Genomic DNA, 24471 nt, shown 5'->3' on the forward strand with positions numbered 1-24471 from the left:
AGGGGTTGTGAGGCTCCCCAGGCTTACTGAGGTCATGCCAGGTGGGGGTGTTGGGTAAAGAAAGAATCAGTACACCTCTCCGGCCTGTGAGGATACGTGTACTTACCTGATTTCCCCATAAAGAGTTCGTCTGTAGCCATGTCTGTAGGTTACCAATTTGAAAACTTACAACTGCACCGCAGTGAGGTACCTGCAATCTTTGGTGCTGTGCATTGGTAATGGATTGACTCCTGATGCTGCTACAATAAAAGTATTTAAGTTATTGGGCGTAAGGGATACCCAAATGTTAAGTAAAGTAACTAACACTGATCACTGTGACATATAAAATGTAAGAAACACTTATATCTACTAATATTGTTTGAAAATGCTTACCCATATAAAATTTCTATTGTTATATAAAGACTTTCATGATGCAACTCCCTGGCTCTTAAATTTTAAAAAGTACAGAATAAAATTCTTAATCCTAAATTTTTATCACTGCTCCTGAGGTTTATGACTGAAGTAAAAGAAAGAAACACCCCAAACGGGTCATTTATGAAAGCATTAATTCGGTGTGAAACCTGCTTCAAAACTACAAATTATTTCAGACAAATAAATATATATGTTCACATTTATAAAAATTTTCCACATTACCCATAGAAACAAGTTTCATAAAATTTACATACAGAATACAATAAAAATCAGTTCTAATGAAGATTTCGCTGTCATCTCCTAAAGAGTTCTGTTCTTGAGGTATCACTCTGAGAGATGCCAATATGGCACATTTGTAAAACAAACCAGGAGTCTATTCTAAAAATACTGCCCAACACAACATTATCTCTATGAGACTAATAGGCTGAACTAGGCTTGTGTTTTTAAACAGGAAGAAATATTTTAATAGTTATAAAAATAAGGAGGCACGTACTAGAAATGCTGCATGTCATAACACAATGAAACTTTGTTATAAATATTTTCATTATCCTCTTCCATTCATTTAAAAAGTTCTAGTCACGACCAATAAATCAGCTTCATCTTCTATGACATCCAAAAAAACCAGAGATTAAAAAACAACAGTGAAGAATATTACTATCTTCATACATTATCATAGGATATAAAAAGCTATTAAATTCATCAGTGTCAAGAGCAAAGCATTATCCCCTATCTCACTGTATCACTGGAAGGTAGACACTTGATTCGGCAATACTCATTAACTGCCAGGTAGATTACCTGTGTTGACCATAGTACAATCAACTTATGAAGTAAAAATACTAGTCAAACATACAGAGACACGGATACCAAAAATGATGTGTTTGTATGTACAGATATCCATATTGGGGCACACCTATCAAGTAATAAGACTGATTCATACTTTATAATCATAGTACATTAAAAATATATTGCCAGAGGTTAATGGTCTCATATGTGGAAAATATGTCCATATGAACAAGCCCGTGATTTATTGCAAAGCATAATTATATAGCAAATTCCAAGGAAGGTGAAATGATTTTCAAAACCAAAATTTTAAAGTTAGTGGCTTAAAGCCACAGTCTGTTATTTTTTGGAGATTTCAGAAATAGTAGGGGTGGAAGAATGCTTTTCCTTTTTTCTCTTCTTTTTTTCCTTTTTGTGATGTTTCCCCTTTTTTGACTTATTCTTTTTTTCTTTTTTCTTTTCTTTCTTCTGATATTTTTGTTTCTTTGGTTTTGAGGTGTCCTCTTCAGCGGAACTGGATGAATAAGACCTATGGGCAATAATGTATACTGACGGATAACTGCATTTATAGCTGATAGGTAAATTTAAATGGGATTTTATTTGCCTTAAATCCTTCTTGGAGCAAGGAGGGAGTATAAACAATGAACTCAAAATGTGCTGTATATATTTGGATTCTCTTAAAATGCTGAATTTGGAAATTTTACTATTTTGTCAATGAAACTGACAAAACAAATATCTCTATTCTGCTCAACTCCAGTTATATAAGTTTCATATCCTATATAATAAGAGCCTAATATGCTAAGTGTCTGGTCGCCTGGCCGTTCAACCAAAGTGTAATATGCTAATGATATGCTAAGGTCGCTCAACCACTCGCTATGACATGCCCTGACCATCAGGGGGCACACAGTCAACTGGTCGACCAGTCGCTATGATGTGCGCGGACCACCAGGGGGCAGACAGTTGACCGGTCGACTAGTCGCTATGATGTTCTCTGACCACGAAGGGGCAGATGCTCTGACTGGTAGGTTAGCTTGCTGCTGGGGTCTGGCTGATCGGGACTGAGCGAGATGGGCTGGACATGCCCTGGAGCCCTCCATGGTCACTCCCTGGCTGGCCAACCTCCTGCATCCCTCCCTGGCCCAGATGTGTTTTACTAGTGGGGTCCCTCGGCCTGGCTTGTGCCTTCTTGCAATCTGGGACTCCTTGGGGGATGTCAGAGAGCCGGTTTTGGCCCGATCTCGCAGGCCAGGCCAAGGGACCCCACTGGTGCATGAATTTGTGCACCAGACCTTTAGTAGTTATATATAGTTTTATATAGTTACAGAGTTACAGTTTTATACAGTTATAAAAATTATAAATTTGGTGAGGATGAAAACTATTTTTCTGATTTTCAGTTTTCATCCTATCGTACCCTTCAAAATCTTATAAGGCAAAGTTGCGTTTACCAAGCCTTATTATATACACTAGAAGCTCAGTGCACAAAACTTGTGCACAGCTGCGATCCCTAGGCCTGGCCAGTGATAGAAGCGCAAGCGTCTGGTGTGGAAGGGCAGGTCCCAGCTGACCTCTGGGCTGTGGGCAGCACCTGGGCCCCCACACTCCCATGCATCCCCCCTCTGCCTGAGTCATTGGACCCCCGCCACTGCCTCTGGCTGCTGCCTGCGGGGCAATTGGTGAGGTGATCGGGCCCCCGCCTGGCTCCCTCAATGCCTGGGAGCTGGGCGGCGGCCCTGACCCCCACCCCTACTGCTGCCACTGGTCGCCGTCTGCGGGGTGAATGGCGGGGCAATTGGGCCCTGCTCGCACCTGCTTTGGCCTGGCACTGCCCACTCACCTGCTCCACCATCCCGCCACAGTCCTGCTCTCGTTGGGGCCCATTGGGGCTGGCAGCGCCTCCACTGCTGGCCGCTGCCAGTGCTGCATTGCTGATGCCCACCATATTCCACACCGCCCCCTGGTAGTCAGCACATGTCATAGCAAGTGGTCAAACTCCCGGTCGAGGGGACAATTTGCATATTAGGCTTTTATTATGTAGGATAACTCACTTGTATTGCAATAACTTGTTAGCATATTCCATCAATCTTCAACCTTTTTCATCTCATGGTAAAAATACTAATTAGTAAAATTCTGCAGCACACCAAAAATATATATTACTTTTGCTGATCTGACAAAAAAAAAAAAAAGGTATAATTTTGATTCATTCACACCGGATGGCTGTTGTTGTGTTGACTGTTGTCATTTTTTTAATTGACAATCTAAGGAAAAAAAGGTCAGTGCCTCTGATTATATAGTCAGGTGTTGCATGTTTTAAAAATACTGTGGCACTCCAGTTGAAAATTGCTGGCATATTCTTTTAAAAGAGCCACAAAGGAATGCGATTATATAAAAAGGGTTATAATTACATAACTCAGTATAAATGGATAAAAGCTCAAAATTAGCAAAATAAAAGCACTTTTGTTCTTTCTCTTTTTTCTCCCTTTATTTTATTTTTTTCCATTACCCTTTATCCCCCATATACCCTCCTCCACTTCCACCCACTCACATCCCCCTAGCAGTCACTGCACTGTTGTCCATGTTCATGAGTTCTTTCTTTTTCTTTTTGCTCAATCCCTTCAGTGCTAATTCTTTTGATTTTTTTCAAGTTAAAGTACTTGATTTCTCTAGATGCAGAGTGATAACAGATACATATTTTTATTTAAAAATAATTTTCACTAGTTACAGAAAAGATGCTTTTAAATGAATATTCTATATAAATTAATTATAATGATTTATTATTATACTTTATTTTTCTTATATTACTGTAATACTAAATTGGGGAAAAAAACTATAGAAGTCCTTCCTCTAATATTAAAAAATAAAAAGAAAACAAAAAGTGGAGAAGCCATCTCTTAAGACCTTCTATGAAGTGTGCAACAACCTACCCTTACCCAAACCCCAAATATGTATGACTATACAGGAACTGCATCAATTTAAAATAGGCATCTCAAGAGACAGTTCAGGGATCTAGACATTAGAAGCTAAAACCCAAACTAAAAAAAACTCCAGAGATTCAAAGAGGAGAAAAGTAAAGACATGAGACTACAGGCTGTCTCTGCAGATTGACTTGTGCGAACTCCCTGACTGCCTGCCTTGATTAGGGACCAGAAGCTCCCCTGGTTCTGTGAGGTTGTATTCCTTTCTCCTCCTTGTCTACTTACTTAAGACTTCTGGCCATTTCCTGAGCTTATTTACCTGCATTCTCTTATTTCCTCTTCAACTCTATCATTCTCAACTCTTCCCTGCTTCCTGTTTTAAAGAGCCTGCTTGGCCTTTGGATTCTGCTGAGAGCTTCTTCTCCACCTGCACAGTTTTTGTCTTTTTTGTTCTGGAATCTCATTTTATTATTTTATTTTATTTTATTTATTTTATTATTTTATTTTATTTTATTGTTGACACTATTACAGATGTCCCCCTTCTTGGTACAGCAACTCTATTAGGTGGCATTATCTCTGCTAAGGGTGCCTAGAAAAGTTCATATGATTTCAGCTCTGTCTGAGGTTTGTGAGGCCCAAGATAGAAAAGCCTGAATAAATAATCTGTTACAATAAAACAAGTTTATTAGATTTGGAAGAAAATAATCTAACTTTCCCTATAAGCAAACCACATTGCTGTGGCAATGCAATAATTCAACAATATACTAGTCAGACTACACAATACACTTGAGGTCTATCTTTCTATTAGTTTTTATATTAAATATTATTTTAAATCCTAATAATTATTCCAATTTATAAAATAGCTGAGGTGTTAAAATGTATATATTAAATGCTCTATAAAAACTACAAAATGACAACACCTGATTTGCAGAATCTGCTGTCAAAGCCAAATTATTATTGCCGAGTGCTTTAAAAAATGTCTGTATGCATATCTTTGTTCTAGTATAAATGAAACTGTACTCATTAACCATGGAAAAAGTTGCCACTTAATTCTTTTAATCTATTTCTTTAACCAGTTAATTGTTAAAAAAATTGCTATAAAAATTCATAGGTGGCTGATGAAGGTTTTGAAAGACTTGAAGGAATTTTTAGCATGACAAGTGAGTATATAAATCCTATTAATAAATTAATATCTAGGCATGGCAATGATATTTTGAAAATACAAATATTTAAGCTCCCACCTCATACAAATGAGGAGAAAATATATATGTGAAGAAGTTAGACTTATATTCCTTTAAAAGATTAGCTGATGTTCTAAAACTCAAAATTCTATAATATATAAAAGAAGGGGAGGGGTGTTCCTTATTTATATCTTGATTTGCTCCAAGAAGAATATTTAAGGTGGCTAAATGCTGACGTTATTTTTGATTCCTGAAATGAATGACTTTTAATATTTCACTAAGACAATTGAGTATCTAACTTCTACTAAGAAAAAAATGTTAAATAAACTGGACTATACAGGAAAAAAAATTGTAATCCATCCTGGATTCACAGTCCTACTTTAAAAAAATGATGTTAAAAAATACCTTTTCCTTTTTTTTTTCAACTTGATTTTCTCTTTGCTTTTTGCTTTTTTCTTCTCCTCTTCTTCATTTATTCCTGTGTGTTGAGGGGAAAGAATCAGGTCACTATGGGTCCAAATAATATAGTATGTACACATTTTTATAAGAGTTTGTTTTTTTAAAAAATATATTTTATTGATTTTTTACAGAGAGGAAGGGAGAGAGATAGAGAGTTAGAAACATCGATGAGAGAGAATCATCGATCAGCTGCCTCCTGCACATCTCCTACTGGGGATATGCCCACAACCCAGGTACATGCCCTTGACCGGAATCGAACCTGGGACCTTTCAGTCCGCAGGCCGACGCTCTACATTTTTAAATTTTGGTTGTTGGTTGATGATTTCACTCGTTAGGATATTGCACTTTTCTTGTAACAATTTCCCCTTTCTTAAATTTTTTAAATTGAAGTATAATTGACATAACACTATATTACCTTCAGGTGTACAACATACTGATTCAATAATTTAATATATTGCAAATCAATCACCACAATAAATGTAGCTTACATCTGTCACCATATATAATTACAAAAATATTGTTTTTCTTTTGATGAAAACATTTAAGATCTAATCCCTTACCAATTCTCAAATGTACCATACAGTAATAAACTAGAGTCACTGTGCTGTAAATTACATCCCCATGATTTACTTATTCTATAACTGGAAATTGGTACCTTTTGACCTCCTTCACCTATTTTGCCCCCACCCCCAGCCCTGCCTCTGGCAATCATCAATCTGTTCTCTGTATCTATGACTTTAGCTTTTTTTCTTTATATCACACATACAAGTGAGATTATACTGTATTTGTATTTCTCTCTCTGACTTATTTTGCTTATCATAATGCATTATTTTTATTATATGCTTTTAATAAAAATTTCAAATACTATTAAGTATATTGAGTAAAAGTATTTTAATGTTAATTCCTATAGCAAATCAATTTTTGATGGGCACCATTCCAGGCCTTAAAAAACAAAATGATACAATCAAGTATAGTATTAAAATTTTCTTTTACAAACAAAATTGGGATTGTGGGATCCTAGGATCATGGGACAATAACAATAGACTTAATATTTATGCCATTGGTGTTCTAGAAGGAGAGAATACATACTGTTAGGAGAGGATATAGGGAAAGAAAGGAAAGTAAGGTTTCCACATTTTACTTAAACTGGTAAAGTGACAATACAAGTAGACTGATAAATTATGTATATCCAATACCTGGAGTAACCACTAAAAATACTATACAAAATACCACAGAAAAATTTAAAAACACCATGATATATTCAAGGACACTAGATGAATCAACATGGAATTCTGTAAGTGTTCAAGTGACACTAGATAAATCAAATCAAATTTTTTTAGAATTATAGATAATTATAATTATATAGAATTATATAATATATAGAATTATGTAGAGAATTACAGATAATTCTAAAAAAATGTTCAGGTAACCCTCAGGAAGGCAGGGAAAATAAAACAAAAAATACAAAACAGGGAGAAGAAATAATAAAATGACAATTATTCTTAACATATAAATAATTACATTAACTTTTAAAAAGGATACCAATTAAAAGAAATTGACAGAGTTGATTGAAAAATATGACCCATATGCATAACATCTATAAGATTTTCACCTACAATTATAATAACACTAGTGGCCTGGTGCATGAAATTCGTGCACATTGAAAGTAAATTAATTAGAAGAAATATTTTAATATCGCTATTCGCCCTTTCTCTATAATAGAAGTGTCAACCAAATTCATGATCGACAATCACAGATGGAAACACATGCATGCGACTGGCGCCAGCGAGAGCTTTATATGTACTGAGCATGCACGAGTCACCTTAGCCCTTTATAGATATAGAATAAACTGGCTTAATTAGACCTGCTTTCTGATGTAGCTAAACTTTCTTCAGCCCAGTGAAGCACCCCAACTTCTCTTTCAGGTAATTTTCAGCAATGTAGCAGTAAATATCAACACAAAGATTATTATTATAGATTACGCAGGGAGAACAAAGGGTAAAATATTTAACTGCAGCAGTGTTTGTGTTTGACAAAATTCTGTGCCGTTAGAAAACCTGAAGTCATTTTCAAGGTCCACCATTTCTTACTTCTTTTCAGTCAGGTCAAGTTTCTAAACTTTCTAAATCTCCATTTTCTGGCTAATGAAAAGAAAATAGGATTCCACCGAGTCTCCTATCTACCTACTCCAGGACTTCTATGAGGATCAAATGAGATGAGGCACGTGAAAACGCTTCACAGATATTTGGTTACAGTGTGAAATGTTTGCACCTGGCTATAAAGCAAGTTGTGTTCCTGGGCTGAAGAAAATGCAAGGAGGCTAGTCGTCACTAGGGAGAGGAAGCCGGGTGTTGCTAGGTGATATCATTACCTGGATGGACACTTAGCATATTAGTCTTTTATATATAACTAGAGGCCCGGTGCACGAAAATTTGTGTACTGGGAGGGTGGGTCCCTCAGCCCTGCCTGCCCCTTCAACCAGCCGATCAGGGGAAGGCACCACCCCCATCACCCTCTCACTGCTGCTGCCTCTGACCTCCCTCTGTGGGAGGCAACTGGACCGATCAGGGAAAGGTGACACCCCCATGACGCTGCTGCTGTTGCCACTGCCAGCTGCTGAGGTTGCTTGAGCCTCAACCCGGCCCTCGCAGCAGCAGCTGTTGCAGCTTTGTCTGGAAGGACGTCTGGTCCAATTAGCATATTACCCTTTTATTAGTATAGATAACATAAGTACATTGAAAGTGAAAGAATAGAAATGTATATGCCACACAAACATTCCCAAAGGAAAGCTAAAGTGGTTATATTAATATCAGATAAAAATTGACTTCAGAGCAAAGAAAATCACCACTGTGAGAGAGAGACATTACATAATGATAAAAGTTTCAACTCACCTATAAGCAATTCTAAATGTGTACGGGCCAAACAACAGAGTTGAAAAATACATGAAGCAAATCTGATAGATGTGAAAGGAGAAACAGAGAAATCCACATTGGTAGTTAGAGGCTTCAACACCCCTGTCTCAACAATTGATAGGAACTCTACAAAAAGTCAAAGATAGAGAAGAACTCAACACCACCATCCATTAACAGAATCTAAATCACCTTCAAAAAACATTCCACCTGGCAAGAGTAAAATACACATTTTTTTCCAAGTGCCTACAGAAAATAGACCAAGACAGAATACATCCGGGGCCACAAAGCAAACCTCACCAAACTTAAAGGAACTGAAATCACACAGAATATGTCTTGCACAGTGGATTCAAATGAGAAATCAGTAACAAAGATAACAGGAAAATCTCCAAATACTTGGAAACAAAAGAACATACATAATCCATTGGGCAAAGAGAAAATCTCAAGAAAATTAAGAAAATACATTGAACCAAATTAAACTGAAATATAATATATCAAAATTTGTGCAATCCAGTGCTGAGAGGGAAAGTTATACCACTAAATGCTTACAAAAGAAAAGGAGAAAAGTCTCAAATTGATATTCTAAGTTTCCATCTCAAAAACCTAGGGGGAAAAACTAAATAAACCCAAAGCCAGTAGAAGAAAATAATAAAGAACAGGAATTAAAAACAAGAAAAAATGAGCAGACACAAATTACCAATATCAGGAATAAAACAGGGGACATCACTAGACACTACAGAAACCAAAAGCATAAGTGAATACTGTTAACAACTCTATAAACATAAATTTAACAACTTAGACAAAATAAACTCCTTTTAAAAAAGACACAAATTGCCACTAGTCTAAGATGAAGTAGGTCATTTCAATAACCCTTTAACTATTAAGGAACTTGAAATTGTAACAAAAAACTCCCAAAAAGGAAATCTCCAGGCTTAGATAACTTCACTAAAGAAGTCTACCAAACATTTAAAAAAGAAATAACACCAATTTTACACAATCTTATCCAAAATATAAAAGAGAAGAAAACTCTTCTTACTATTTTAAGAAACAAATGTTCTGAGGGAGTTTTAATAAGTCAATTCAACAACTTAGGTAAAACGGACATGTGAAAGATACAAAGCACCAAAACTTTCAAAGAAAAGAAACTGAGCGGCTGCATTTATTCAAGTAGTTAAATGTTCAGTGTTAGGACTTTCAGCAAAGAAATCCCAGCTGCTTTCATGAATTTACCAAAATTGGCTGCCTCCTGCACGTCCCTCTGATACCATAATCAGACTAAAATAGCATATAATAAGAAAACTACAGACCAACATACCCCATGAATATAAATGCAAACATTCTTAAGAAAATATCAGCAAGTAAAATTCATGTATGTATCTCCTTATTGCATGGCTAGAATTTCCACTACAATGTTGAATAGAAGTGGTAGGAGTGATATCTTTGGTTTGTTCCTTACATTATGGAAACATTCAGTCTTTTATCATTAAGTATGATATAATCTTTCAGTGTTTTTAAAAGACATTCTTTATTAGGATGATGAAATTCCCTAGTTTGCTAAGAATTATTTTTATCAGAAATGTACAATGGACTTCCTCAAATAATTTCTGAAAATATTGTAATTATCATGTAATTGTTCTTTTTTCCATCTGTTAAAAATGGCAAATTACATTGACTGATTTTTATGTGACTAAATCTCATATTCCTGGGATACACTATACTTGGTCGTAACATTATTTTTACATATTGTTGAATTCAATTTGTTAAAATTCTTTTAATTGCTTAAAATTCTGTGTGTCTATATTTATGAGAGCCTACTTTTCTTGTAGTGCCTTTATCTGGGTTTGCTATCAGGGTAATGCTTGTCTTAAAAACTGAGTTAGAAAGTATTCCCTTCTCTTTAATTTTTAAAATATTTGACGTAAAAATTGTATTATTTTTCCTTTAAATGTTTGGTAAATTCATGAAAGCAGCTGGGATTTCTTTGCTGAAAGTCCTAACACTGAACATTTAACTACTTGAATAAATGCAGCCGCTCAGTTTCTTTTCTTTTGAAAGTTTTGGTGCTTTGTATCTTTCACATGTCCGTTTTACCTAAGTTGTTGAATTTACTTATTAAAACTCCCTCAGTATCTGTATAATCTGTAGTATTGTCATTCCTTTAATTACTGATATTCGTAATTTATGACTTTTTAAAAATATATTTTTATTGATTTCAGAGAGGAAGAGAGAGGGAGAGATAGAAACATCAATGATAAAAGGGAATCTTTGATTGGCTGCCTCCTGCACGTCCCCCATTGGGGACCCAGCCTGCAATGCTGCCATGTGCCCTGACCAGGAATCAAACTGTGACCTCCTGGTTCATAGGTTGACACTTAACCACTGAGTCACGCCAGTAGGGCATATGACTTTTTTTAATCTGATCTGTTTGGATAATAATTTTTCAATTTTACAAATCTTCTCAAAGAACCAGCTTTTTAATTCACTGATTTTCTCTACTGTTTTTCTACGTTCCATTTCCTTATATTATCTCTCTTATTCCATTTCCTCTGCCTGTTTCTGGGTTCCATTGACTCTTCTTTTCTTGTGCATTACAGTAGAAGCTGAAAGTCATAACTTTGAGGGCTTTTCTTCTTTGCTATCACAGGCAATTAGTGCTAAAATGTGCCTCTAAATACAGCTTTAGGGGCATCCCATAAATTGTATATTGTATTTATATTTTCATTAATTTCAAAATATTTTCTAACTAGAGGTCCGGTGCATGAAATTCGTGCATGTGGGGGGGGGGGGGATATCCCTCAACCCAGCCTGCACCCTCTCCAATCTGGGACCCCTCAGGAAACCTCTCAGGGGTTGGCAGTTGGACATCCCTCTCACAATCCGGGACTGCTGGCTCCTAACTGCTCACCTGCCTGCCTGCCTGATTACCCTTAACCGCTTCTGCCTGCTGGCCTGATCGCCCTCTAACCGCTCCCCTGCCGGCCTGATTGATGACTAACTGCTCCCCTGCTGGCCTGATTGCTCCCAATTGCACCCCCCCCTGCTGACCTGATGGCCCCCAACTGCCTTCCCCTGCCAGGAACTGATTGCCCCCAACAGCCCTCCCCTGCCGACCCGAATGCCCCCAGCTGCCCTCCCCTGCCAGCCTGATGGCCCACAACTGCCCTCCCTTGCCGTGACCCGCCTCCTCTACTGGGACCCGCCACCTCCGCGCGAGGTGGCAGAGACTATGGGACCAGCCTCCTCGGCGCAGTGCAGAGCCGCGGGACCCCCAGCCCTCACCACGTGGAGTGGCTGCTGGACCCTGCCTCCACTGTGCATGTGGCCATTTTGTGGCAGCCATCTTGTGGCAACATCGTGCAAGGGTGTCACATGAGGGCATATGCCACCTAGGCTTTTATTATAGAGGATTTCCTTTTGCTTTTTTGCTTTGACCTGTGGGTTACTTAGAAGCATATTAAATTACAAATATTTGGAAAATTTCCAGGAAGCTATCTGTTACTGATTTCTAATTTAATTTTCTTGTGGTTAGAGAATATGCTTTGCATAACTTGAATTGTCTAAAATTATTGATACTTGATTTATAGCACAGAAAAAGGTCCACCTGGGTAGATGTTCTGCATGCACTTAAAGAAAAGGACATTCTGCTGTTGTTTGGTAAGGTTAAACAGGTCAAGCTGGTTGACAGTGTTATTTGTCTTCTATATATTTTCTGATTTAATGTCTACTTGTTCCATCAATTATTGAGAAAGGTGTGTTGAAATCTCCAACTATAATTGTGGATTTGTGTACCCACAAAAATTTTCCCTGGGAATTCTATCAGTGGTTTGCTTCATATATTTTAAATTTTGTTATTAGGTGCATAAACAGTATTTTTATGTTTTCTTGATTAACTAAGCCTTTTATCATTAGGGAAAAAAACTATCTTTATCCATAGTAATATTCTTTTTTTGAAATCTGCTTGATCTGACATTTAATAGTCACTTTAGCTGTTTCTTGAATAGCTGTCTTTTTTTTTTGTAGTTACAATAAGTTCGGAATGATTAATTGTAAAAATGCCCCAACACTCCCCCCCCCCCCAAAAAAAAAGGTTGAGTAACTAAGCAAATAAAACAATTGGTATGGGAATAATTACCTCATCCACTTAGGAATGATGGATAACTAGCCCACTGACTAGATTATATAGAGAAATTAGTTCTAATAGAAACAAAACAATCCTAGAATTCAATAAGTACTTATACAGAGCCATTTACCCTTAGGAACAACCAGTACTGACAGTACGATATGAGAATCCAAGCACTGAAGACAAAAGTTTATTTTAGAGAATTCAGTGTTTCTGTACTACCACTCTTAAAACTATTCCACGTCTATTTATTGAGGTTCTTTCTGAGACAGAATGTCGAAATGTACACAAGCGTAGCAGGGGGAAAAATTTAAGGTTTTGCATAATAATAATTTCTTAGAAAATTATCAACCAACCTTTGGAATACAAAATAGAAGGCAAGAAGATCCTGTGTACTTTACCACTTAAATTTTGTAATGATCAACAACAGTGGGGTTCTCTTATGTAACATACAGGAGTCGGAGGTTAGGATCCAGTGCTTACACATATATTTGGGATAGAATGCAAGATCCATCCTAGAAGTACAAGCTGGCTCAGCGACTAGATCTTTGTTTGTATATCCATCACCAGCTACTTTTAAATACCTGAGTAGGCAGTTCCAAACCTAGACCCATTAATCTAAATTTCTCATTCCCTCTTGTATCTTCCAACTACTTAACAAATATCTTTTAGAGCTGAACCAAATATAGGCTTTACTCCAATTATTGTGTGAATTCATTTAAGCCCTATCTTTACAAAGCTTGAAGCCACTGTTGTAAGTCATTCATCTGAATCTGATTTCAGCAGGAAAAGGAGAGAGACAATTATGGCAAAATGCAAATACTTATGTAGTTTTCAGTGTCAACCATCTTTAAATAAAATCAAGTATAAATTTAACATAAAACTCTCTTAAACAAACAAACCAAACCAAAAAAGGCCCCAAAACCAAAATTTGTTAAAATACATTACTTTTCTGTACTAAACAAAAGAATATAAAAAATATTAAGGGATGAAATATGAGAGAACTATTTCCTAATACCAGGCAAACTGCTGATTAATATTAAATAACACTAGATTAAACAGAGTATGGAAAATCCATACACTTGAATTTCTTGGATCCTTTGTAAATACTGAAATTCTTTTACCTTGACTTTATATATACTGTAACATAAATAGGTTTTTAGATATTTCTACTATATACAATTCCAAAGTTTCTTCAGGAAGTTCAAAACACACTGTAAAGTTTTCACAAGCTTCCTGAAGAACTGTAGTGCTACTAGACAACAAGCATGCTCACACTTTGATCCTTGCTATATATTGGTTGAGCTTTCCCTGTTCATAACACCAGTAATATAATTTTCTATGGGGGCACAGGTCCCAGGTTGTTATTGTATAATAGGTAACAATGCTTGTTCCTGTCCATGCTAAGTCCTCCTCTCACATTCTTTAATTGCATCAAAAATTATATTTGTCATTTAAATTATATTTGTTTTAAATGAAAGATATTAAGATATTAAATGCATTGGAAAATATGCACTATAATAGAAGCAAATATCTACAATAATAAAAGTTTAATATGCTAATTAGACTGGACAGCCAGACGACATTCCGGACGAAGCCGGGGCTGCGAGGGCCAAGGCAGCCACTGCAGCTGCGAGGGCCAAGCCCCTGGCACAAATTTCGTGCATCAGGCCTCTAGTATATATCTATAGAGGCAAAATAGAAAACAGAACTTACATAAAAATAAGTTCTGAGTCTGTTTTTTAGCTGACATTTCTCTCTCTATTCCCTTTCATGACTATTTCATAAAAGCAGAACAACTAAGTACACTAAGAATTCTTTGCTTTCTCCTGGTTCACTATTTTTATTGTTATTAAAACAAACAAACACACAAAAACCTTACCATATTCAAGATAATTGGTACAAGAGCTCTCTACCTCCAAGGACCAAAGGAAGGGTGATGTGGGATGAGCACTCACACTCAACAAGTCAGTGTTTCATCCTCACCCCTTTAGAGATCTGAGCCATATCAGAAAGTTATCAATGGAACTAAGCACCATGACCTGTACACCCTCTTCCTCCGTGTACTCAGGAACCAACCTATTGTTTATTTGGGTAGGGTTGGGTCACTGGGTAGTAATAGGTGACCATGAAATAAATATGGATCCTTTTTATAATACTTTATTATTGGAATCTGCATGATATACTGAAATGAGCACTGTTCTGAGCGGAAGTCACGACACTTGGAAACAAGTTCTGAGCCTTTAACCAACCATGGGCAAACATCTTAGAAGTATAAAAAAAAAAACTAGATGGAGTCCATCATTCTCAATGTGAGGTTGGAGGAAAGCTGATTGTAAAAAGGAAAGTTTACCGACTACTTCTTATCCTGGAGGTAGTATGTTAATCTCTTCCCCTTCCTCCGAGGGTGGATTTGTCCCAGGCCTACTGATTAAACAATCACCTCTAGAATAAACCACCCCACTATTTATGTTCTTTATCCTTCCAGACTGATGTGATGAGGGAAAAAATGGTCAAGAAGCAAGAGCCTAGATCAGGGGTCCTCAAACTACGGCCCGCAAGCAACATGCAAATACAAATATTGTATTTGTTCCCGTTTTGTTTTTTTACTTCAAAATAAGATATGTGCAGTGTGCATAGGAATTTCTTCATAGTTTTTTTTTTAAACTATAGTCCGGCCCTCCAACGGTCTGAGGGACAGTGAACTGGCCCCTGTTTAAAAAGTTTGAGGACCCCTGGCCTAGATGATCATTAAGTTTGGAGAGCAGCATGTTAGAATGAAAAGAGTGTCAGGAAACCTGGACCATGATTCTGGCTTTACTGTGACCAGTTAGTGATTTGGCGAAGTTACTTGTTCTTAATTTATTTTTCTTTAAAACTAGGTGTTTAAACTATGTGTTCTCTAAGATCCTTCTTAATTCTAAAATTTTATGCATTTATTTTTTTAAAAAATAGGGCAGTGAAGATCAAGCATGTCAAACTTGAAGGCTAACACGGGCCAAATAAACTAGGCATGGGGTCCGAGGGCTGCAAGTTTGACATGCTTGGTGTAGATGGATGGGGTAGAAACTGCCCTTGTGGAATGGACAAGCTTAAGCTTTCTCTCCTAGAAACTTCTGTTCCGCTCCAAGGTGATTTGGCTGCTCTGTGTCTGGGATCTCCCTGTTCCAACATCCCAGGCATTCCCTTCTTCTCTCTTCTGTTTCCCTTGTTCCATGTCTTCCTTTTTGGGGGTCTACCCCCTTATTTTGACAGATAACAGCTTACAAGTATTGCTTTAGAGAAGTACAAAGCTATTCTGACTCCTGATCCTTTACCTATGACCTGTTTTGGCCCTGGCTCCAAAAAGTTTGAGTTATATTCTCCTTGTTTCCTATGGTATAAGTTTCACAATGGTGTGCCTCTGTATGGGTCTATTTTTAATACTGTGTTTGGTACTTATTGAATCTTTTCATCTGAAAACTAATGTCCTTCAGTTCTTAGAAATATTTTTTGTTTTCTCTTTCTGGGACTCATTGAATAAAGTATTTCCTAGACATATCCTTCAGTTGTCTTATTTTTTTTCTCATTTTGCTCTTTCTAAGATTACATCATCTTTATCTTTCTGCTTTATCACATTTTATGCCTGCTTCTTTTTTAATTTCTAAAAGTTCTTTTGTTGTTTTTGTCCATGAAACTGGATATTAATTATTTCTCTTAGGTTTTCTTATCCCTTCACAGACTGGATTCTTCAAGTTGATGTTTTTGTTTGTTGGATTTGGTATTTTTATTTTATGCTGGAGTCTTTCCTCAGAAATGTAGTGCTCCTTGGTTGTCTAAAAAGCTGAGTGGAAGCTTTCAGCAAGCAAAGCTTGGAAACCTGGATTTCCTGGGAATCTGGCTCGGGCCACGTCCTTGAAGAATCCTAGATGTCAGTATCTTTATTACTTTCCCCTTAGAGTAGGCAGAGTTCCCAGGGAAGAATCTTCAAATCCTACACTTAGGTGATATACTAGTATATCTGGGAACCAAACAGGTGAAGATGGCTGAAAGGTTCTCACCACTCAGTACCTATGCTTAGCTTATGTTTCCCTCTGTGGTTGGGCTACCCCTGTTTAAGGACCCTTTGTCTTACGCTGTCTAGAAAATGGCCCTAGAATAGTCTGTGAGGTGATGGAGGAAAGCAAGCCATCCAGCTTCACAGAGCAGGGAAGGGAACTGAGTATCTAACTGCTTCGGCTTTTTACCAGCCCTGCTTTTAGCCTTATATAATTCCTCAGTTACAAAGGTACCTCATTAGCAAGTCTTTGGAGGGATTTGGAGTGTGTGTCAGGTTACTTTTCAGCTTTCCACACTGTTAAGGACATTTCTTTCTCAAGTATACAGTCTGTCAACACTAATACACCTGCTTTTCAGCAAAATTTTGTTACTACTGCTTCCTATCCCATTTTCTTTGCCCTTGTCGATTTATGTCTTTTAAAAAAATTCTTTTACTGTCATTTCAGTGATGCTACAGTAGGGAACAAATGTAAGCGTGTGCATTCAAGGGCTGTCTTTACCCTGCAGCTGTACGTACTCCTATGTAATGTCCCTCTCATTTGCCCTCTTTGCCTTCTCACTTGCTCCACTACCCCGGCGCATTTGATCTCTTCAGTTACTTTCATTGGCTATAATATGGAAAGCTGAAAAAATTTTAAAGTGTTTATTGTTATCTGGTGATCTAAAACGAGCTTCACTTTTTGTATTTCTCTTATCCCATGCCTAAATCCATAGTCAAATAAATTGTATTTTGCTAATGTAGTTCACAAAGCATTTTCACATACATTTTATTTCTAAAAACCTCACTGCAAGGAGAGGCCATTTTATAGATGGGAGAGAAATGCTTAAACAGTAGGTCTGTAATCTCTCTTCTCTTTGAGGGGGAAGAAGAGGATGCCTCCAGGAAAGAAATTTCTTTACACACATGCTAATTACAGACCTTCTGGGAACAAATGAATGGTACTCGCTAGCAAGAGAACCCTTTTAGGAAGAAGGGAGTGACTTAAATAACAGAAACTTATTTTCTCACAGTCTGAAAGCTAGAAGTCCATGCTCAAGCTGTTGGCAAGAGAATCCTTATTTACAGACAGCTTATAGCAGGATGCACTGGCTTTGCTAGGATTGCTTATGATTAATAATCCTGGAACCTATGGATTTAGAGGGCCTGGTTCCCTGAAAAATGCAGGTGTTTCATGATAAAATGACTTCCTTTTGTGTAAGTACTTAAAAACATCTTATGTTAATCCCAGCTAGAGTGGGTTCTGAAGTAGAAATAAATACCTGGGAGCTGATTTGGCCAGCCCAGAGCTCTGGCTGCTTCGCCTCTGCCTCAGGGTCATTTATATACTTCCATCATTAGCAAAGCTTGATGTTGGCTAAAATCACTGATTTGAAAAAGCGCAATTTGATAACCCAATCTTTTGTGCTTTCCACAAGGAACCTGAGGTTCAGAGCGGTTAACTGACTTGCTGAAAGTCACGTGCTAAAAAATGGCCCAATAGGGCCAGAAACCAAGTCTTAAATCAGACACTCTGTCCCACTGACACATGCTAGGGTGATGGAACAACATCAATAACAATAAAATCTGGGTTCTAGAATCAAAAACAGACTTGCCTTCTGGTTCTGCAACTGATGAGCTGTTTGATTTTGGGAGAATTATTTACAACATTCAAAGCCTATTTCCTTACCTATGCAGTATCTCTTACATAAAACAGGAAAGATATCTTAGTGATAAACGCAATAGAACAATAGATAAGCATGACACAATACACACATTTCCAAACATTTGTAAAGAATGAAGAGAAAAAAGGCATCACTTACTTTTTTCTTGTAGTGCCTGCAATTTATTCAGTTCCTCATTCTCTTCATCACTCTCTTCACTGCTTGTGCTGCTCACATCCAAGACTATGTCCCTCTTGGGGTCTACTCGGAGGAAATTGCGGCATTCAAAAGTCAGGTGACCAGCTAAGTAAAAGGAAAAAACATGAATGACAAAATGATATGTTACATAATTATTGTTGGTTGTCTCCTGGTGAGCAACAAGCTGCAATTTTAATAATATAATGTTTAGTTTTAACGTTTACTAGTGGGTGGTGGTATGCTTTCCCTGAATGTAATGCTAAGAAAAAGAACTTTTCCTTTCTTCATCAGGGCTTCTAATTCAATAAGCATTATTTTTGGGTACTGAATTACTATAGTTTTCCATTTTATGTAATACTAGAGGCCCGATGCACGAAGTTCATGCAGGGGGGTTGGGGGAGTGTGGCCCTCAGCCCGGCTTGAACCCTCTCGCCATCCGGGACCCCTCGGAGGATGTCCAACTGCCACTTTAGGCCCAATCCCTGCAGTCGAACATCCGGCAGTCGGAAATCCCTCTCGCAATACGGTACTGCTTGCATCTAACTGCTCACCTGCTTACCTGCTTGTCTGCTTGCTCCTAACCACTCGCCTGCCTGCCTGCTCAGTGAGCGTCATAGCGAGTGGCCGTTCCAGTCATTCTGCCATAACAGTCACTTAGGCTTTTATATATATAGAAGACTAGAGGCCTGGTGCATGGATTCGTGCATATTGAAAGGAAATTAATTAGAAGAAATATTTTAGAGGCCAGGGAGGGGCCACGGGAGATTGGCTGGCCAGGGAGGGACTGCGGGATTGGGTGTGTCTGGCCCTTCTTGCCCAGTCCTGATCAGCCGGACCCCAGCAGCAAACTAAACTACTGGTTGGAACGTCTGCCCCCTGGTGGTCAGTGCATGTCATAGCGACTGGTCGAACAACAATCAGACTGTGAGCATATTAGGCTTTTATTATATAGGATTATAAGAAAATACTCTCATATTAAGATTTTATATTTAACTAGTGGTCCGGTGCACGAAATTTGTTCTGGGGGGGAGGTGAGGGGGGGAGAGGGTGTCCTTCAGCCCAGCCTGCACCCTCTCCAATCTGGGACCCCTTGAAGGATGTCCTACTGCCGGTTTAAAGGGATCAGGCCTAAACCAGCAGTCGGACATCCCTCTCGCAATCTGGGACTGCTGGCTCCTAACCGCTCACCTACCTGCCTGCCTGATTGCCCCTAACCATTCTGCCTGCTGGCCTGCTTGGCCCCAACTGCCCCCCGCTGCCGGCCTGCTCGCCCCCAAATGCTCCCCCCCCCCGCCAGCCTGCTCACCCCCAACTAACCCCCGTGCCAGTGTGGTCGCCCCCAACTGCACCCCCTGTTGGTCTGCTTGCCCCCATCTGTCCCCCCCCCCGCTAGTCTGCTCGCCCCCACCTTCCCTCCCCACTGTCCTGCTCACCCCCAATTGCCCCCCTGCTGGCCTGCTCACTCCAAACTGTACCCCCCCCCCCGCAGTCCTGATCACCCCCAACTGACCCCCACTGATGGCCTGCTTGCCCTAACTGGCCTCCCTGCTGGTCTGCTCATCCCCAACTGCCCCCCCCCCCCACCGCCAGCCTGATCACCCCCAACAGCACCCCCCACTGGCCTGATCACCCACAACTGCCCTCCACTATTGGCCTCTAACCACCTCTACCTTGGCCCTGCCACCATGGCTTTGTCCAGAACGTCCAGAAGGCCTCCTGGAAGGTCTCCCAGTCTAATCAGCATATTACCCTTTTATTAGTATTGAGGCCTGGTGCACAGGTGGGGGCCAGCTGGTTTGCCCTGAAGGGTGTCCTGGATCAGGGTGGGGTCCCGCTGGGGTGCCTGGCCAGCCTGGGTGAGGGGTTGAGGGCCATTTTCAAGCTGGCCACACCCCCTTCAGGGTGGGGGTCCCCACTGGGGTGCCTGGCCAGCCTGGATGAGGGGCTGATGGCTGTTTGCAGGCTGGCCACAGCCCCTTCAGGGTGGGAGGGTCCCGCTGGGGTGCCTGGGCAACCTGGGTGAGGGGTTGAGGGCTGTTTTCAGGGTGGCCATGCCCCCTTCAGGGTGGGGGTCCCCACTGGGGTGCCTGGCCAGCCTGGGTGAGAGGCTGATGGCTGTTTGCAGGCTGGTCAAGCCCTCCAGTGAGGACCCTCACCCCATGGGGGTGTGGCCAGCCTGGGTGAGGGGCTGAGGGCCGTTTTCAGGCTGACCATGCCCCCCAGCGACCCAAGCTCCCAGCCTCTCCTTTTTTTTCTGGGATTTATCTTCTATAATTGAAACTTTGTAGCCTTGAGCAGAGCCCCTCCTTTAGCGGAGGCCACGGCCAGCTGGAAGCAGGTATCTGGGATTTATTTATCTTCTATAATTGAAACTTTGTAGCCTTGAGCAGAGCTGAGGGCCAGGCAGGGCAGGTGGGAAGCCTGGCTTCCTCCATTGCCAGGGGCAACCCAAGCCTCCTGTTCGCTCTAGCTCCGTGGCCGACGCCATCTTAGTTGGGTTGATTTGCATACTCTCTCCTGATTGGCTGATGGGAGTGCCTTGTGGGTGTAGCGGAGTGGCAGAGTGATGGAGTGATGGTTAATTTGCATCTTTCTCTTTTATTAGTGTAGATGAAGTCTGTATGATATCAGTTCTTTGGTATTTGCTGAGATTTCTTTTGTGTTCTTCCATATTGTACATTTATATATTTTATCGTTCAAATCTTCTCTACCTTATATTTTTATCTAATAACTTCTGAAAGTAGTTAAATTTTTAAGTACCTTTATCATAGATTTATTCATTTCTTCTTGTGAAAGCTTTTGCTACACATATTTTGAGATTATATTAGTAAGCAAATCTAAGAACATTATTAATTTATCTTCTTGGTTGACTGTTCTTGAATCTCTCTTTATCCCTAGTACTACTCTTGCTTCAAAAGTCTGATATTAAAATTGCTCCACTAATGTTTTTTGGTTATTATTAGTTGAATCATATGAAGTAACAATTTTTATGAGTGAAACAGCTGAATCTCAACAAGATTCAACCTAATATCTGTTCTCCCCACCCCTTTATTTTAAAATTTTCTAAGCAGTTTTTAGTTTTCTACATAGTTTTAATAATGACATGTAAATAGAATTAAGTTTTTTAATGTAATGTGATACCAGTCCAATATTTAATGTTAATTTTTTTAGCTTGGGAAAACAGTTTCTGCCTCACTGGGTGGTACCTTCATAAAGGGGATCAATGCCTTCCTTATAAAAGGGACTCCAAAGTGATCTTGGCCCCATCCCCTATGTGAGGATAAAACAAAAAGCTGGTGACTTGGAGAGGGCCTTCACCAGACCATGCTGGCACCCTGATCTCGGACTTGCAGCCTCTGGATCTGTGAGCAATACATTTATTTGTTTATAAGCTGCCTGGCCTGTGATATCCTATATAATAAAAGCCTAATATGCTAAGTGTCAGATTGTCCGGTTGTCTGTTCAACCAATCAAAGCTAATATGCTAATGATATGCTAAGACCACTGAACTGCTCACTATGACGTGTACTGACCACCAGGGGGCAGACAATCAGTCGACCAGTCACTATGACATGCATTGACCACCAGGGGGCAGACACTTTGACTGGTAGGGTCTGGCCAATCAGGACTGAGTGAGATGGCCAGACATGCCCTGGAGCCCTCCTGTGGTCCTTCTCCAGCTGGCTAACCTCCAACGTCCCTCCCTGGCCTGGCGATTGTGCACCAGTGGGGTCCCTTGGCCTGGCCTGTGCCCTCTCGCAATCTGGGACCCTTCAGGGGATGTCGGAGAGCCACTTTCAGCCCGGAGGTGGAACAACTGGTCGCTATGATGCACACTGACCACCAGAGGGCAGACACTCAACCCAGGAGCTGCCCCCTGGTGTAAGTGTGCTCCCACAGGGGGAGCGCCACTCAGCCAGAAGCCGGGCTCACAGCTGGCTAACGCAGCAGCAGTGGTGGGAGCCTCTCCTGCCTTTGCGGGCCTACGCTATCAGTTGGACATCCCCCGAGGGCTCCTGGACTGCAAGAGGGCGCAAGCTGGGCTGAGGGACACCCCCTCAACTGCACGAATTTCGTGCACCGGGCCTCTAGTTCTGTATAACAGCCCACGTGCACTGAGGCAGTTCCATACTTTCCTCATGTAAATTTCTGGAAAACAGAGACATCACAGACTCTCTGCACTTTTCTTATTCCTCACCATTCAGGCCTGAATCTACATAGTTTGTTCTATAACCTACAAATCAACTTAAGCTAATCTTACTAAGGTCAGCAAGCATCCTACCTGGCAAATCCAATGAACATTTCAAAGTCCACTTCTTACTGATCTTATCTGTCACACCTGACAATGGCCCTCAATTTCAAAAAGTTCTGTGCTTCTTTGACTGATGTGCGGCTGCCCTCTCCTGCTCCCCCCTGGCATGTACGTCCCTTGTCACCTTTTCCTCAGCTCATGCCTATACATTTTACTCCATATGCTGCTATTGTACTCCCCTAAGAGTTGGTTACTATTTCAAAATGTGCTTATATAACATCATGCAGGCCAAAAAATGTAAGTGTGGAAAAGATAATGAGTGGTAATTTCTATGAAACAAAGCTGTACTTTCTCTTTAGAAAGAGTTGATTTAGATGAATTGCTTTTAAAAAGCAGTTTTCAAAATAGGCTTTGGCAAGAAGATTGTACAAGATGGGGACTGGGGGGAACTAAAACAATGAAAAAATGGCCTGTTTCTCAAAGGGGATACCATTAGTATTTTAGGCCAAGCAATTCTTCATTGTTTAGGAATGTCCTATACATTGCAGGTCGTTTATAGTCCCTGGGCCCTACATACTAAAAATGTCATATTGCTCCCCACCGCTATGGACAACAACAAAAACACCAAAAACTCCAGATTTCTGGAAGGCTTTATCACCCCGAGTTGAGAACTAATGATAGAAGAATTTTGCACTCAGATTTCTTTACAAGTATATTAATTGTTTCTCTACCTTTGAAGAAACAACAAAGTGGAAAATGCATTTCAGACATGATTTGCACTCAAAAGACTGTGTAACACCAATTAGCAGAGCCACAGACAAAAGGTCATGACTATGTATCAGTAGATTAGGATTTTAAATTACATAAAATGTTAGGGTATTCAGGTATGTTTTTATTTCTTGCTTCTGTAATCAAATGCTCAGCTAGAGTTTACAAGAACACTAAGCCGTTGTCCATAGAATACATGTCTCAAATAATGTCTTCCATGGACAAAGGATAGTGTCCTTGTAGCTTTTCAATTTTCAGAAATTGCCAATTAAAAATAAATAAATAAAACTCATTATAGAAATAACCATTCTTCTAATGTTGCTGAAGAAATTCTGCCATGAAAAAAGTGAGATCCACGTTATTTAGTAGCACATTCATCCTTAACTTGAAAGTTTTAAAAACAGTATTAACTACTATTGAAGTATTGACAAAATATTTTTCTATTTTTCTTTTTCATTGAACTTAGAGACAGAGAGAAGAAGGGAGGGAGGGAGAGAGTGAAGGGAGAGAGAGGAACAGAGGGAGGGGAAAGAGAGCAAGAGAAAAAAAACCAATTTGTTGTTCCACTCATTTATGCATTCACTGGTTGTTTCTTGTATGTGCCCTAACTGGGTATCAAACCTTCAACCATGGTGTGTATGGGATGACACTCCAACCAATTGAGCTACCCAGATGGGGCTGAAATTTTTTTAAATCAAGTATTAACATTTTTAAAAATTATAAAATCAAACCCGTTTTCACAACAATAAAAAGAGATAATATTCTTTTGTAACTGACTGATGAAAATCTACATTTTCAGCCA

The 24471-nt window shown here is 39.5% G+C and overlaps 1 protein-coding gene across 1 annotated transcript in view; it reads right to left on the bottom strand.

Annotated features, from left to right (window-relative positions):
* Positions 1-934: 934 nt before the first annotated feature.
* The window catches only part of SREK1IP1 (SREK1 interacting protein 1), a 42150-nt gene continuing 18613 nt past the window's right edge, over positions 935-24471 (bottom strand). Inside the window, exons 4-6 of the mRNA XM_081089112.1 lie at positions 18611-18754; positions 5690-5762; positions 935-1720 (exon numbers count right to left, since the gene is read on the bottom strand). Of these exons, the coding sequence (XP_080945238.1) occupies positions 1531-1720; positions 5690-5762; positions 18611-18754 (407 nt within the window). The 3' untranslated portion in view covers positions 935-1530. The remainder of the gene's footprint in view (positions 1721-5689; positions 5763-18610; positions 18755-24471) is intronic.

The sequence above is a fragment of the Myotis nattereri genome (genome assembly GCF_964212035.1).
Source record: "Myotis nattereri genome assembly, chromosome: 4".
NCBI classification, from domain to species: domain Eukaryota; kingdom Metazoa; phylum Chordata; class Mammalia; order Chiroptera; family Vespertilionidae; genus Myotis; species Myotis nattereri.